Raw genomic sequence first — 17030 nt, forward strand, 5'->3', positions numbered from 1 at the left:
TAAAATAGCGTGTATGGTTGTGAAGACTAATTGTATAATGATAATATATTATGAAACAGAGGCCCTGGGGATTTTGTAAGGAGTTTATTTATCAGTTAAAGTAGAAAAACATCTTTAAAATTACATCTTTATTTTAAAGTGTTCTTCCTTGTTTACATTATATTAGGAATGCATTATGCTGGAGTAATTAAAAAAATATTTATCCACATTCCCCTCTGAACTCTGCATGTCTGCGCTAGTCTTTCAGTCATTCAGCAAGTATTTCACTCATATTAACAACTTTATGTTGATGCCAAATTGAGAAGCATCCCTCCGTCATTATGTAAAGCCTCTAGTACAAGGCAAAACTGTTTTATTGTACAAGTCTTAACTTAAATTATTTACTATTTTTTTCTATGCACAGTTTGTTAAATTATGGTTACAATTATGAATAAATTGTGACACGGCCTTTTGGGTGACCTGACATCATCCTGTAGGCCAGGTGCACTGGTTCAGTTAAGTTAGCTTTAAATGTATAAATGTGAGTCTTTCCACTGGTAGGGCTAACATTGTAGAAGCTCAGCCTGTGGGTCTTGAAGCTCAGCTTGATCTCAAGTCTGCGTGACACTGTGGTCCTCTTCAAAGGCACACTGTGACTTTGCTCGAAGGCAGTCAGAAGGTTGTTGAACCACATCAGACACCAAGAGCTTCGACTGCTTTCCAGAGCAGATGGCACCCCGCTGCGTTCTAGTTTCCCACTGTAGCACACGCCAATGATCCAAGGTGACCCCTCCAGCTCCACCTCCCAGCAATGATCACCTTCAGAGAAGCTTTGGTTGCTGAGGACCTGGAAGAAGCTGGCGAACCTCTTAGGAGAGGACGGGTAGTTTTGTTTGGCAGCACTAAATGTGGCCGTTTTCAAGTCCTCTGAGAGAACAAGGTTAGGGTGGACTGTTTCTGGATCAAAGGTGATCTCAGAAGGGTTGAGGGTGTTTCGAAGAGAGCGCTGAATCTCTCCGAGTCTTTCCCTCAGCTCAGCATTCATGTCTTCCACCTTGGGACAAGCCTGTGCAAGGTTGACTTTTACCTTAACAAGCTCTTCCTCTTCTCCCACTTGTTTTGAAATCAAATCTGCAATTTGTGGTTGCAAACGTTGGAGCTCTTCACTAAATGTTGCCCCATCGTCTTCTTTCAAAAGGGATTCAGCTGTTTGCAAAGCCTGCCTCAGCTGCTCGGTCAGCTCAGAGGCCTGACTGACCCGAGAGCATATGATGGCCTCAGGTAGACCTAACTGTTCTTCAATCATCTGTGTCACTCCCTCGATGTAGTTCTGCGACAGCTCCTTTATCTTCTCTAACAGGCCGGATGCTTTCTCTCTCAGCCGACCACTAGCAGTGGTCACCTCTAACTCCAACTCCTTTTCTTTCTTAAGGATACCCTCTGCCATCTCTAACTTGACGTTCAGCTCAGTCACTTGCGACGCCAGTTTAAACTTTGGTTCATCCAGTTCCATTTTGCCTCTGCCACCACCTTTTTCCTGATCCATTGAAAAGGGATGCTCTGTGGATCCAGACCCAATTCGAAACCCATCCTTTGCTTTGCATTCTTCGCTCTCCTCTTGGAGCTCTCCAGCTTTTTCTTGCACTTGGTGATATTTGGCTTCAGATTCCTCTGTCATAGAGCTATGATCGCTCTCGACTGTTACATAGCTGCCATCAGCAGGGTTTCCAGGGGGGAGGACTTTCCCAGCAGTGGCTTTGTAGGTTTCTACAATACTACGCATTTTGAAGTTCTTCACGAGGGCATCGGATCCCTGGTACTCAGAATGACACTCGGGGCAGTTGTGATGGTCAAGGCCTTCTGCCATGGTCTCAAGACAGGCAAAGCAGTAGAAATGACCGCAAGGAAGAGAAACTGGGTCAGAGAATAGTTGCAGGCAAATGGGACATGTAAGCTCCAAAGCCAAAGCCTCTTCATTCTCACTCTCAGACATGATGACAGGTGCTGAAAAAAAAGACAACCTGGGGTAAACATTTGCAATGGTAAGTAATTCACAATACACAATTAATGTAATTAAAAAGGGCTTCCATTCTACACTAATTATTATGAATGAATGCATATATGACTACATGTATGAATCACAGATCAATTTTCAATACTTTTTACTATGTAAAAGTATTGATTTTACATATGCAAGTTAAAACAACAATGGGAAAGAAAAATACATTATTATAAGAGATTCTGGAGTAGCACTGCATATCTCTGAAGGCACCATTAATGATGATTGGCATTACAGATGATTCGGAACAATATATGCTGCCAGAAAGAAGGCGTGCTGATGTCAGCAAGGCATTGCCATGACACTTTGTGCGTGTATTACAGCAGTATGTTACTAAACTGGTTTGGCAGCGGTCCAGACCTAATGCAAACACAGTAGAAAGAAAGAAAAAAAATGCTGACAGCGATTAAATACCAAGCTCTTTAGCTTCTGTCTTCTTAATGACCAAACTGCAAACCAACCAAGTTTTACGTTTGTTTGTTTTGTTTGAGCATCGAAATGAAGTGTATTTCACCTGGCAGAGGAGAAAAACAACTATTACAACAAAACACAGGGGAAAGGACACCAGTGAGGACTTGCTGATGTGGGTAGACGTAATTTACAGAACTTTGGCCATGACCTCGACAGTATTGATAGATTTACAGTTAGAATCACTATCAGAAAAATATATGTGCAACCGTAACATTGATTTGCAGCTCTGTTACTTCTATCCCGGCTACGTTTTTGTCATTATCTAATAACAAATATTTATTTTCTCGGCTTCCAAAAGGTTTAATCTGGTTTAATTTTCATGGTCTGGGGGTTGGATGCATAATGTATTTGAGCGATATCGACTTCTTTTCTAGATGGGGTTGATAAGCTGAAAACAGCAAACACATTATGGAAACAGACGGACAAACCACGGTTTTTTGTTTGTTTTTTTTAGTTTTCTGAAATGCATTACAATAAAAATGATAATTAGATATTTTCCCATAACTGGTAACGTCTACATTGTTCCCCGTGTCTCACATATTTTCTTGCAGTAGTAAAATCCGGAAGTTACACCAGTGACTAAGCACAACAACTGAAGAGTTGTAGTGCATTGAAAACAAAATAAGACCATATGTCAGCATCGTCACAGGATGCCTTTCACATGATACCTGCTGTAAATGAAAACTTGCAGTCATGGCCATAAAAGGGGAAACGGAAAGATCTACGAGTAACTGGTAAGAAGACTGTTAACCTGTTGGTTAAGTTTCGCTTTCCTGAGAACAGGACGCACACAAGCGGAATCCAAAGGTCACTTTCCTTCACATGTACGATGAACGTTTTCCTGCTAGGGTGGGAACAAAAGATGAGCTCACTTAATTCGGCTTTGTTTTCTTATTAAATCGCACATTGCACGATTGCTCTTCAAAAGCCTCTCAAGCCCCAAATTTCTGGGGCATCGTGTAAAGCGTAAACACTTATTTAGAAACATTTAATTATTATTATTATTATTTTAAAACATACCATCCAGCTTTAAAGACTTACCTGAAGGAACCGTAATTTTTTGTGTTGCTTCTTCCGTGTCAGGTGCGTCAACAAAACGCCCTGCGCAGAGGTCCGCTGTAACCCTGGTAGCCTTCAGCAAACACTGACGCCGTCACCTACCCACGTGGAGCTAATAAAACTGCAGCTACCAATGGAATTTGTTAGCTCTTTATTCGATTACTTTGTATTGCATTTTATTGTATTACAGATGTTAATGCACATTTTAAAAAAAATCCCACCTGGCAATTTAACCTCACTCTTGCAATAATTAATCTTTTAAACTGAAGTCAAGCATATCATTAAAAACAAATGACGACATGCGTATTTCTGCATACTTGGTCTAAACAGTAACAGCCGTATCCTCAGCTTCAATGCATTGCCACACAGTTTGAGGACAAAAGATGTGCAAGAAAATACAAAAAAATAAACACAACAGTGTCATCACAAAGTGGAACAGCTGCCTGCTCAACTGAAATGTAATTCGCTGTAGGTCTGAGGCACTCTCACTCATGTAGTGTACAAACTGTAATCTGCTTGCTTACTTTATATTTAGACTTGACAAAGTGGTAGTATTCTATTACAGCTTTCCATTCAAGGGGGTTTGCATTCACCCGTGTCAACTTTAACTTAAAAACACTCCATTAACAGTCACTGCAGATCAGGCAATACCTCACGAGCTACATCCAAATGAATGGAAACCACCTCTAAAGTAAAGCATTTTAAACATGTGTTGAATATATATTTGGTTTCTGAGCACATGTAGCTGCAATCTACACCCAAACACTCAAATCCATAAGACATTTTCAGCAGCACACAGTCATAAATTCTCTACAATCTTCTTAGAATAAAGGACAACACATTTAATTTAATGTTTTGGAGGGTTTAGGCATCACACATCTAATAAAGTTCAGTTTTATATCTGTACAGGTTCATAGCTGATGTCTGAGTTGTTGGGCCAATAGCTAAATATTATATTTTTGTGCTGCTGTAACACTGGTACACAGTAACAACAAGTTCAAAACAGTTCAAGGCATATGTTTTCCTGTTGTGGCATATTGATTGTAGTATAATACACAAACAGCAAAATATAACAGACACAGTCAGCAGTGCATTGATTGGGCTCCGCCTTTGAGTGCAGCAGAAGAAGAGAGAGCGGTCTCTTTATGTTTCAGTTTATTCAGTGGCTCATACACAGGCACTCCAGTTAACAAAGGCAACAGTCACTCAAGCCGGGAAAAACCTGGGAATATATGTGCTTGCCTTAGCTTGTGTATGTTTTGTGTGCGGGTTTGGCACTGCGTGTCTACAGTAGTGCATCCAGGTCCAGCTCTGGTAGAGGCTCCTTCCAATAGGAAAAACTACTGTAGTCAGGACAGTCAAGAACAGAGGATGTTCTGCCCTCAGCAGAAAGCAAAGGGAAGAAATGCTCCACCAACTCACTGAGGTGGCTGTACCTGCAAAACATGAAGGATTATAAAAACACAAATGAGAACACCATTAATATTTATATATGGAAGGTGAGGGGTCTAAAAAAAAAAAAGTCCACATTAAAGATTACAGGCATGTTCTGAAAGCTGTGCTCCTGCATGGAGAATTATCGTGTTAGTCATTTAAACTTCAATTATAGGTTTAAAAAAAATATATAACATCTTAAATTGTTGATATTTCTTTTTTTTTTAAACAAGAGTGCTTAAAATCAGCTGTAATGTAAAATCAGATGTGTACTCCTTGTCATAAGCCAGAGAAATATCATCAGATGCATCATAACTCTAGTTCTTAAGCAGTCCATGGAAGAAGAGAGTATGTACTGAGAAAACTATCACACCGAAAGAGCAAAAAAATTGAAAAATAATTTAAGAAATGCTAAAGGATTTTTAACCACTGGACATCAATCCACAGATGGGTTATAACAACAAACCCAGATCACTGCTATACACAGATGTTTGGTTTTATTTACTTTTTAGCCTGTATTTTTTGTATTTTTTAGCCTTGTTCTTTTTAGTTTAAGCTCCTCATCCCCTAAAGAGCATAAACTATGCTTTTTAACTATTGCTTGATTTGTATGGTCTAATAAAACATGTGTAAAGTGTCCTATATCTACACATTTTGTTTCCCTTTTAAAAAGAAAACAGTATTGCTTTTCAGCAATGTAATTTCCCATCACTTGTCTCCTGCATACTTACGAAGACTTGTTGCCTTTAGTCTTCTCCTGGATGAGCTCTCCTTTTGGGTTGACGGTAAATATCCTGGTTTCAGGCACTCCAACCTGCTTATAGGCATATGCATCCTGTAAAAGTCCAGGCAGCAACAGACAGGAGTTTAAGGTTAATCTTCTCTTAACCTCTGCAGCATTTATGTGCCCCAAACTGTGCCATTGGAGCACAAATCAATAATTATAAATCATTATCCAATGTTTTATTCATTTCCACAAGCAACACTTTATTACTATATTTCTCATAATTTAACTCTACATGTGTTGCAATGATATATAAACACAGTCTTGTGCCAGGGGTTAAAATAACTGCCAGACAAACAGCTTAATACCTGGGAAACTTCAAATAAATGGAAAACTTCAAATACACTTGATGGTTCGATGCACAGCTGTGGTAAAAGCAGCCCCGTAGCATTGCTTACATTAGTCCTGTTGCCGAAAGCTGCGTAGAAAGGCTGTCTGTGTGGGCTGAACAAGTCCCTGATGTCACCGAGGCAGGCGACTTTAAAGACCTCCGGCTTCTTCTCAATCACCTCTCTGCACACATGGTTTACAGTTAACTCATTCACTGCCAGCCATTGGCAGTGAATGAGTTAAACCCATTGACTCATTCACTGCCATTGACGGCTATAGACGTCAATGGCAGTGAATGAGTTAAAATACACATCTGTTCAACTGATTGTCCCTTTCGTACATTTTTTGTCTTTGGCAATAGCTGAGCATTGGCAATTTGGCCACTAGGGGTCAGCAGTACATTAAAATACAATTTTATTTTCATTTTTAAACAGCTTCATGCTACATCTCTTTTCTGTTTAACAGTTCAGTACGAATATGTGGTACCTGTGCAGTGCTGAAAAAAGGCTGCTGGGAGCCAGCAGTACGGGGCCCTTGGGCAGGACGGTACCTTTGTCATTGACCCACTGCAGATAGTCTTTGGTAATAGCAGCCATACCTATAGCTCGTGCTGAACAATACAGGAACTTGTAGCCATTTCTGCAAAGAAAGCGACAGTGATATTAATTTTTCACTTGAATGTGGGAACAATTTATCTACAGTGGTTAAAAATGTATTAGACTACAAGGCAATGTAAGGTTCATGTCACAGCTGCCCTATATTAACCTTATTGGTAATCTCCAAAATTATTTTTGTACGTTTCTGTAATGTTTAAACTACAGGTACGATATTAAATATCATAATATTCAATTTAACATACTCGTGTATTTTGTGATAGAGTTTGGCGATGCCTTTGTGCGTCCAGTCTTTTCCAAACTGAGGTAGGATATGACCGAGAGCGTCAGACCTGCAGGAGACCAAAAGAGAAGACTCAAAATGCAAAAGAATGAGGCTGATTAAAAAAAGAAAAACAGACGTGTTTGTTCTTACTTGGTGATGGTGCCGTCTATGTCAGATATGATCACACGATCGTCCCAGTTCCACAGGTAGATAGCAGCCTCACAGCGACAGGTGCCCTGGTATTGTGTGGTCACACTGAACACCACCTTGTTAGCTCCTTCATGCAAGTTTAAATGCTCCTGGGTATGAGGAGGACAGTTAAATACATCCTAACATAAACTGATTGTGATACATAAGAATTTATCGAGGTGCATGAACATTTGTGCAAATTTATCTCCTACTATTTGTTTAGACGTCAGACGTAATGATTTGCGGTACATCTGGCTGATAGACTGAGCCGTGTTGAGGGTTTCTGTTGAAAGACTGGAAGAAATGACAGCTGTTCGCCCAAGGCCCGCTGCCTCATCACTGTCCACATCATCCAATGTCGCTCTGAAGAAACAATATTAAAATGTCGTGTCTAATTTGTTTGGCAATGGACTGTTTGCGAAGAGTTGGAGGCTGTTTTACAGACAACGACCCTTTGACTGCTTTGAGTCTATAAAAATGTTAAAAACTAGAGAACATGTACTGAAGCTTTGGATAGCTGTCAGCCACATTTAACATTTAACAACACAAAGAAAAAGCACTCGTCTTGTTGCTACAGTTTATAGATAGTTCTTTTAAAATTTGTGACTTGAGAATAAAATCTGATACTAGAAAGAGAAGGCCACAGAAGACAAAAACATTTTTTATGCCAAGCACAACAAAGACAACTCTGGAAGATATTTTTGCAACAATGATAGTTACTGTAATTAAAGGTGTCTTACTTTACTGTGGAAGAAACACTTGCCAGTGGCTCCTCTCGCTCCTCCTTTGAGTTTTTCTGCTGGGAAAAACAAAACAAACCAACCAACATTGGCATCATTTTATCCGAGCTGATGTTGGCTGAAAAGGCTGCGTCCTCACAAGATATTATGTTTAATTTCTGCAGGTCCAGTGTGTTTTCTTCTGGGTACACTGTCAAAACCTAATAAATAACGACTGTGATGAGTTCCTGAGCATCTACCTGGCTGCTGTCCATGTCTCTCCTTCTCCAGGAAAACCACCAGCGTCCAGATTTTTTGGGCATCTTGTCTTTCACCAGTCGCTCTATTGTACTCTATGGGGGAAAAAAGACAACAAATATATTCCCCCTGTTGTGATTATCTTTTTATAAATAAAATATAAAAATTGTACCAGAATATAAAGGAAGCTTCTTTAGGTAACATTTTTGTGGTTTAGTTTTAATACAACAAAATACCTTTGGTAGGTTTTTCTGAAAGGACATCATTGACAAAACCATTGGAGCAGCCACTGCCCAGTTGTAATAGCTGTGAGAAAAGAAAGAAAAACAGCTGATGAAGAGTCATGGATATAAACCTGTTGGAGTAATAACATAGTGGTGACTTTAGAAATACATTATTATATACTTTTTAGAATCATACTTGGAGTTTATGCAGATGACAAGACTTGGATCCTCAATGATTCCTGGATTCTTGGCAAAATCCTGATATGTCACAAGGTGCTCCATAAACTTTTCTGAAGTAAGAAGGAATGCAGGAAATACTTTAACTTCAGCGGCAGACACTCTGCAGGCATCAGCAGCAGTTTAACCACACTCACCTTTCGTGATCTTGCTGGTGTTGCCTTCTCGTCCGCAAAGGGACATGCTGACGTCCATGTTGTAGGAGGTGTTATCTGACAGATACTCGGTGCCACTGTCCATTGCCCCACTACCCACTGACTGAGGCGACTGGCTTCCTGAACGGGAGCCCTGCTCTGCCCCGTTCTGAAACGCTCCCTCTCCCTCACTTCAGGAAACACAGGGATTTTAGGTAATTTAACTACACCTAATCAATACTCGAGCACAACTGCTGGATGATTGTCTGTTCTTTCAATTTCAAACATTAGTTTATCATTTTCAATGATGAAGATTGGAACAGCGAGCTCAGTTAAAATAACTAAGTAACCTTAATGTGACATCTCACCTTTTGGGGAAATAACGTGCGGCCACCTCCGGGTCCAGCGTGGTCAGATCATCCAGGTAAATATCTGTTGGTCCTAGGTGGTGATTACGTTTACCTGTGACCAGTTGATACATTAACACTGATACACTGTAGACTGAGTACAAAATGAGGATGGAGTAATACCTAAAACAGCAGGAATGCTTAAAGAAAGGCTTCACCTTTTATCTTATCCTGTTGCTCTGCTTTAGAAGATGCTGCCGATGCCTCTGCAGCGGGCAGGCTGACCCCAGTATCTGTCGCTCCTGCTGACCCCTCACTCCCTCTGGGTTCACCGTTCTCTTCCCCTCCCTCAGAGAAAGGATCGATTCCACTGTCACCCTCATTCACAGGAGGGCTACTGCTGTAACTCTGCTCACTTTGGTCAGGTAACGCTCCCTGATGTTGTGCATTAGAGGATTTTGGATTACTTGGACTTGTTTCTAGGTCCGTGTGGTCTTTAATGAGTTGTTTTTGTGCATTGCTTGGTGTGGCCGCTTTGACCACACTACTTTCATTTTCAGGGCTAACTGGGCTAACAACAGTCAGTGTGCTACCTTTGTTAGTAAGGGAATCGGTGCATTTACTGACTGAATTAGAAGACAAGTCTCTGTTGGGCTCCTGTTCCATTGCAGCCTCAGAAGCATGAGGCATATCCATCGATAAGGCACAAGACTTGAAGACGTCACTGGAGGCAGACATGGAAATGTGAGTGTTTTCTTTGGATAAAGCAATGGTTTGCTTGTTGCGCCCGTCTAAATCGAGCGCGTGAGTCAGAGGTTGCGGTTTCACCACAGTGACCCTGCCCACAGTCCCACAGCTAATCACAGGATCGTAGCTCATGTCAAAGGAGTCTTGTCTTTTAATGGCGCGGAAATGAAAATTGTCGGAAGAAGAACCACCCTGTGAATCCACAGCCGTCTTCTCTGGTTGACACAGCTACGAGAGGGAGAGCAGGATAAGAAATATGACACAGGCAGTCAGTAATGACAACACAGGTACGCAGAAGATAGTACACTTTTGCATGTGTAAGCATATGTTGCCCTACCGTGGGAAAGCCTCCCCAGTTCCACTGCATCTGAGGACCAGCTGACTCTTGAGTTTTAACCATGAGTTCAGAGTCGCTCTTAGGAGAAGACGAGCGACTGAAGAACACACTGCAGCAAAGTACAAAGACAGAGGAGAAGGATCATAATTGCAGAGACAGAAAAAAGTGATGATATAACAAGCCACTGATGCAAACAAATGAATATGATTAGTAAGTTAATAGACTTGTCTCACTTTTCTGAAGGTGACTGCTCTCCATCTGAATGTGGATGAGTCTCTCTGGTCTGGGTGGCCCCAGGATCCTCATTTGCCTCCTCAGACAATGAATAGTACACCGATTTACTTGAAAACACACACACACACACACACACACACACACACACACACACACACACACACACACACACACACACACACACACACACACACTTAACATAAAATACTGTTTCATCTTAAACCATCATTACAGCTCCACTGTTGTTTTAGACAAATATTGGGCTACATTACTCCCTCGGGCCGCTTGCATTGACAGTTCTACTGAAATTCATCATCGCAGCTCTATGGAGTTTCCAGCTGCTTTGTGCTCATTATTTTGTTCTGGCAGGTTTGGTCCTGCACACAATGTTTAAAGATGGATGACACGTTTAAATTCCATATCAGGTTTAGCAAAACATGCTAATGTCAAGCAACAATAAAACCTCCTTCAAGCATGCCGTCTTAAACCCACGATTAGAAACTTGCTACACAATGAATAATTGCATTTTTTTAACCTGTTTCGAGAGACAAAATAGAAACTACCAGATGCAGAATGAATCCATAGAGAAGAGAAGTGTTCAACAGTGATTTTGCCTCAAACAGTAAATTAACATTTAAGCTAATATGAGTCATCTTTCAGCTGAAGTTGGAGAAGTCTCTTTACCAAAAGAATCTCAAGGATTAACCTTTATAAGCCATAACCATAAGTTCTAACAGACTCAAATTTATATTTACAAAAAAAGGCATCTTAAAGAGTGAATTCTTCTGAAAGATATACCACATTTTATTTTATTTTTTTCCTGATGACTTACCTGAGTTGCAATTTTGTGGCAAGCTCCTCTGAAGGAGTACAGTTTTGTTGAGCATGATCACTTTCTCTCTCATCCGATGAGGAGCTGACCTCTTCTTTGAGGTGAGATTCGGAGCGCATGCGTTTCCGCCGCCGTTTCTTCTTGCGGGAACAGGACCCGGTTAAGGAGGAGCCCTCAGTGGTCTCCTCCATTTCATCTAGGACCTCAAGAGGTATTGGCGAGGTGCACAGATGGGCTGGCACCTGAGACAGAAATAAATAAACAATCGAATAAACTTAAAATGAATATAAAAGACAGCAAACATAAAAAAAAAAAAACATAATTTGGCGGTCACCTCCATATTTTCATTTTCCTCCACAAAAAAAGCTTCTCCATTGTCACCCAGCTTCATGTGCAGATCCACAGATTCTCCATTTATCTCAATGTCCACCTATAGTCACAGTAAACAACGGGCTCATCACAGGGACAACAGGAAGTCAATCATGCTGAAATTGAAATGACACAAATATTCCAAAACACTAACAATTTTCTCCTTGGAGCGCAGCACGCCGAGCTTGCCGAAGCGGACGTGAAATGGGGAACACTGGAAAGACCCATCGGGCTGTCGCACTACGACGACATCAATCCCTCCTGTGAGGGTGGCGGGGTTGAGGCCGCGGTACAGCTCCTTTACCGTCACAAACACCGTCTCTGCTAGCTGGTTCACAATATTCATGGTTTGGGACTAACAAAAAGGAAAAAACAAAAAGGAAGAAGTGAGAACCAGGGAGACCATGTGTCACATCACACCAAAAAAATAAATAAAAAAGTGTCGACTCTGCAATTTGAATTGTCTGTGGTCTGCACTTTGACCCTTAATTCTTGTTTTGTTTAACATTTTCAGCAGCAAGTATAGCAGGCAAAAGCCAGTACAGTCATACGTCCTATAGGCATTAAAATAATTAAATGACAAAGATAAAATTCATATTCAACCTGTAATATATCATCCATATGCACATATGTTACATTGCTAGCTGATAAAAAACACGTAGTTAAATGTAAGTTAACTGTCGTAATTAACTGGGTAAAGTTTGCCAAGAAATGCCAAGGAGCGAAGACTGATTTTAGAGAAGCGACCGTCTGAGATGGGTTAAAAGGACACTTCCAAACAATTCCTATTCCATCATTCTTCAGTGTGAAAGATTATTCACAAGTGGAAAACAAAGAGAGTTGCCAGTCTTGCCAGAAGTGGGCATCCAAGGAAATCCCCCCAAAGGTCAGATCATGCAATGATCAGAGAAACTAAAAAAAAACCAATAGCTTCATTTTCATTTTCGCCACTTTCATTTCAGACTCTGCAGGGCTCTGTTAGCATGTTAAATATTAAGATTCATGACAGTACAGTTAGAAAAAGACTAAACAAGTATGAGTTGTTTGGAAGGGTTGCAAGAAGAAAGCCTCTTCTAGGCAAAAACAAACATGGCAGCACAAATTATGTTTGCAAAGTTGTATTTGAACAAGTGACAAAGCTTCTGGAACAATGTCCTTTGGACAGATTAGACCAAAGTGGAGATGTTTGCCTATAATGCACAGCACCATGTTTGGTGAAAACCAAACATAGCATATCAGCACAGACACCCTGACACCAACTGTCAACTGATTTTGGGCTTTCCTTGCAAACAGGATTTGGACACTTGGATTTGGATGACCATGAACTCCTCTGTGTACCAATATATTCCCATGTCAAATGAGCCCGAGCTCACCAAGAAATCTACAACAAAATGAAAAGAATCAATGGCGCAGTCAAAGCACAGAACTCAACCTGATGCTTAGGAGAGCGAAATTATTGCTGTAAAGAGGAGAGGGCCAAAACCTTTTCACAATGATGCGAGAAACTGATAAAGAACAGAAAATGATTACTTCAAGTCACTGGTACTAAACAGGGTTCAGTAAGCTACTGGATCATGGTGCATACGTAGCTTTACACACACTGCTTCTGCACTGCTGAATAAATAATGACACTGTGTTATATTTTATGTTTTGTTGTTGTTTATCTGAGGATGTATTTACCTCATTTTAAGCCCCAATAAAGACTTATATATTTCCCAAACCTTAGAACTGAAAGAGGGTTTACTTTCTTTTTATCATGACTGTAAGCAAATATCACGGTAACATTTCTATGTGTAGTCATGATGGTCACAAGTAAAAACCCATTATACGTGATTTAACAGGTTCTAACATATTTGAAAACAACAGGAAAGGAATCCAAACTTTGTCAAGATCTACTTAAACAGCTCTGACTTCGTTTCTGCCTCCATCAACATCGCTGTTTTGGGAAATTGGCTTCTGTGGGATCTGTAAACAGAACTTCTACCTGAATTGGTCTTACAAGCCCTAGTGATGTTAATACAGTACATCTTCAAAGAAAGACATCAAAGCCTGTTGACGTCTTTTTCCCCCTCGTTTTAATAGGTAATCCCTGAAGTGCCGTATTTGATTCTGTGGCAAAGTAATAACGTAATAAAACAAAGGGCAAAAGTCGCACTTGGGGAAAAAAAACTAAAGAAAATGCCTAGAGTTATCTAAGTTAATACAGCTTGTGATGCTTTAAATGTTAACTTAAAGTAAGAGAAATGGTCGAGATGTGTGAGGATCCATCCATAATATTATCAAAAATCCCCCCAAACAGACTTTTTCTATGATTTTAACACTAAGAAGCGAAAAAATAACAGACAAAAAAATCAACAGAACACCTATTTATCATGTAGCAAACCGCTACACCTGTCTATTACCCATCTAAATTTCACATTATGCTAATCTCATGTCTTACCCACAGAGAAGGATGCAGACGGCCCCTCAACACCAGGCTGTGTTTCCCGGATCTCCTGTCTGCCATACGGCACCGCAAGAATCACTTTTCCAACAGCAGAAACTAAGAAACTTTGTTAAGACACTTTACCTCCATGTCCACCTGAGCAACCTGTCAGCTATGATCCCCCAGAGTGCTCGCCTTTCTCTTGAGGTCGCTAACCGCCCCACATTTGTCAGGCTACATTATTTTAACTGTGCAGCTACAAAAGTGTGAACAGTCGATTAGAACTAGCTAAGTGGAATCAGAACCTCCGCTTCTACCACTAATCATCAGCGATGACAGCAATCAAGTCCTCTCAGTTCTGAAGTTGAAAGCAAAAATATGGCAATCTGTGAGAGAGTCCCAGTATATTCACTCACACTATTGCTTCCTCTATCTTATACAATTTTCACAAGCGCACACTAAAACACACACACTGAATTCATACTTCCCCACTAGCTGTGCACATGACAGCCAGACCAGCACTTTCTAAAAGGGTCGGACAGGCTATTCACAGACGCGTGGCATAAAACCGCTCACGCGCGTGAACTGCTCGGCCACACAGTTTCTGGGAATGACCACAGCTCTCTGGCCCATCAGAGATGAGGGCACTCTCCAGCAGCCATGCTCTGACAGCACTGGAAAGCCCTTCACAATCCTAGCTCACTTTGGAAGAACTCAAGCAAACGACTTGCAAATCTGAATGGAAAACCCTGCCTGTTCTCCCTATGGAGGGAAAGAGGTAGGCCTAAGGGAAAAAAGATGACTCTCCACCGTATGAGAATGTGTTCTAATATGTGCTACGCCCATCTTTGCACATTTTGTTTTCTGGAGGGTAGGTTTTGTACAAGTTAATATCTCAAAACTGAAACTGCCATCACATAGTGAGGAAAAAGGTTAAAGGTGCTATACATGGGTCAAATACCTGATCTGCAATTCACAGTGCTTCTTATTCATTCATAAGCTTCCTATACTCATCCCTTAAGTGAAAGACTGTATATTTCAAAGAATCACTGTCGTTAATGCCTAATTACTGAGGAATAACTTACCTTTAAGTAAATGTCATCTATCATCACGACCACTGATTCCATTCACAGAAACTGTCATCAGTTCATAAAACCCCATGGTTAGTTTAATGTCTTAGTTTGTTTGTCCATCAGTCCAAAAATGCAGATTACTTACTTTAAAGTCAACAAATTCTCACACTTGCAAAACCACAGCCGTTCACAAATGATTTCATCAGTTTCCCATCAGTTTGTTCTTTCTTTTGCTTTTACTGACCTTTGCTACCTCTAAGGCGCAGACATCGAAGTTGCCTCACCCTATCGCACATTAGCCTAACACGTGTCATCTTTTCTATTCAGCGTTGCATAAAAAAATGCTGTGAAAGATCCATTACGTCAGATTTTATGATTGCATAATATTAGCATCATCCGAGATTCGCTCAAATCAGTCACCCACGGGGAACATTAACATATTACGCAAATAGTTGAATGCTTTCGACCGCGAGTTACTTTTGTAAACCAACAAACGATTTTAAGGTTTGTATTACTGACTTGTGTATATATTTAGTTAGATGGAGGTACACCCCTAAGTCAAACAACTTCCGCAAAGGTGTCTGGTACAGTCCAGCCAATAGCCACTCAAACTATTGAGAAAACACGTTTCCTCACACTTCAAACGCGCTAAAAATAAAAGGACCTTACACGTACTCTTAGCCTTACTGTGAAGTACTTCACCCACCTTCACTTAACTTGACCGGGAATTTAGCGCTGAACCATCTTCAGGACTTATCTTGTGAAGCGATGTGTCTCAGTTTCACAGCACAAAACAGTTTTACAAACTCACTAAATAACTCTGCTCCACTGGCTGTTTGACATCTTCTTTGACAGCTACGTGTATTACAGAGGCTTCATTCCTTCTCACTTCTTTAGAAGTAAGGTTTTAAAGGCAGTAGCTTAGCCTTCGTGTTGCCTTTTAGATTGACAAGCCATCCATCCATCCTTCTTCCTGCACAAGTGCGCCTGCGCATGCACGACCCCAAGCCAACAAACAGCCAATGAGAAAGCTGGAAAAGAAAACATGACCCGCCTCCAATTTTGAATAGTAAACAAAGGCATCAGCGTTGGATGTATTCACTGGGGATTTCAGTTGTCAGTGTAATAATAAATGAACATTTATTGTATGTACAGTAATTTATCAAAGCGATGGAATCTGTAAATAGTCTTTTGTTATCTTGCTGCTTAATGGCAAACGTTGATTTTAGATATTGATTGACAAAAACTCGAAAATCAGTCTCACAAAGTGTCAAAGCCTTGGAAACTGCACAAATTTTGACCCGAATCCATTATGAAATGTTACGTTTATATAGTTAGTGATAATAAATCATCTGAGCAGTTGCAGGAAAAGGTCTAAAGCTATGTAGCCTAAATACTTCTCTTAAGGTTCACATAACTGCTACTTTCCTGAAGTTAAGGACCTGAAAAGTACAGGATTGAAAAGATTATGCCGGTAATATGTTTATATATATATATATAGATAGATAGATATACATATTTTTAAGCATATGCTGGGGATAATTTCCAACCCTCTACCGATAAGCAGCTAAGAAAAAGGACAGATGACTGTTTCAAAAGTTATATTTTAAGATAAACTACAATTAATTAATTAACTTTAATGTTTGTTATTGACATCTTCATAAATGTACAATGTGAATCAACACAATTCATACGTGGCTTTTTAACATTTCAGAGATCATGACTAGACTGGTCCAGCAGAGGACATCGATGGACCTGCACTGAGATTCATTAACCTGCCTCACTTTGCCTGAAATCATTCATATCTTCAAGCTTTACAATGATCAGTCTGTAATTTTTATCCTAAATACAGAAGTTAATACCTTATATACACAGATTAAAACTTAAAAGATTACAAAAACAAATGAAAG

At 40.3% G+C, this 17030-nt stretch overlaps 2 protein-coding genes across 5 annotated transcripts; both read right to left on the reverse strand.

Moving 5' to 3' along the window:
- Positions 1-69: 69 nt before the first annotated feature.
- trim107 (tripartite motif containing 107) lies at positions 70-3642 on the reverse strand. Its single transcript, XM_085458028.1, has 2 exons — positions 3551-3642; positions 70-1983 (listed from the first exon to the last, which is right to left on the reverse strand). The coding sequence occupies exon 2, from the start codon at positions 1970-1972 to the stop codon at positions 425-427; it is 1548 nt and encodes a 515-aa protein (XP_085314154.1). The 5' UTR covers positions 1973-1983; positions 3551-3642; the 3' UTR covers positions 70-424.
- Positions 3643-3704: 62 nt separating this feature from the next.
- On the reverse strand, positions 3705-16091 carry LOC146709204 (phosphatidate phosphatase LPIN2). Of its 4 annotated transcripts, none has more exons than XM_085456208.1 (20): positions 15827-16091; positions 11777-11977; positions 11588-11683; positions 11254-11495; positions 10421-10528; positions 10188-10296; positions 9322-10078; positions 9125-9218; positions 8760-8947; positions 8582-8675; positions 8398-8467; positions 8164-8256; positions 7925-7983; positions 7397-7547; positions 7146-7294; positions 6976-7062; positions 6603-6755; positions 6185-6299; positions 5734-5837; positions 3705-5004 (listed from the first exon to the last, which is right to left on the reverse strand). In XM_085456208.1, the coding sequence occupies exons 2-20, from the start codon at positions 11966-11968 to the stop codon at positions 4854-4856; spliced, it is 3012 nt and encodes a 1003-aa protein (XP_085312334.1). In that variant the 5' UTR covers positions 11969-11977; positions 15827-16091; the 3' UTR covers positions 3705-4853. The 4 variants fall into 4 exon arrangements, with proteins under 4 accessions (XP_085312334.1, XP_085312333.1, XP_085312331.1 ...); XM_085456207.1 differs by lacking the exon at positions 15827-16091 and adding an exon at positions 14063-14143 and having other exon boundaries at positions 7925-7980; XM_085456205.1 differs by lacking the exon at positions 15827-16091 and adding an exon at positions 14063-14143.
- Between the last annotated feature and the right edge of the window lie 939 nt (positions 16092-17030).

Source organism: Copadichromis virginalis, linkage group LG5, assembly GCF_057382275.1.
Source record: "Copadichromis virginalis isolate Kocher_CV1m ecotype Utaka linkage group LG5, C_Virginalis_male_GT1.1, whole genome shotgun sequence".
Lineage (NCBI taxonomy): Eukaryota > Metazoa > Chordata > Actinopteri > Cichliformes > Cichlidae > Copadichromis > Copadichromis virginalis.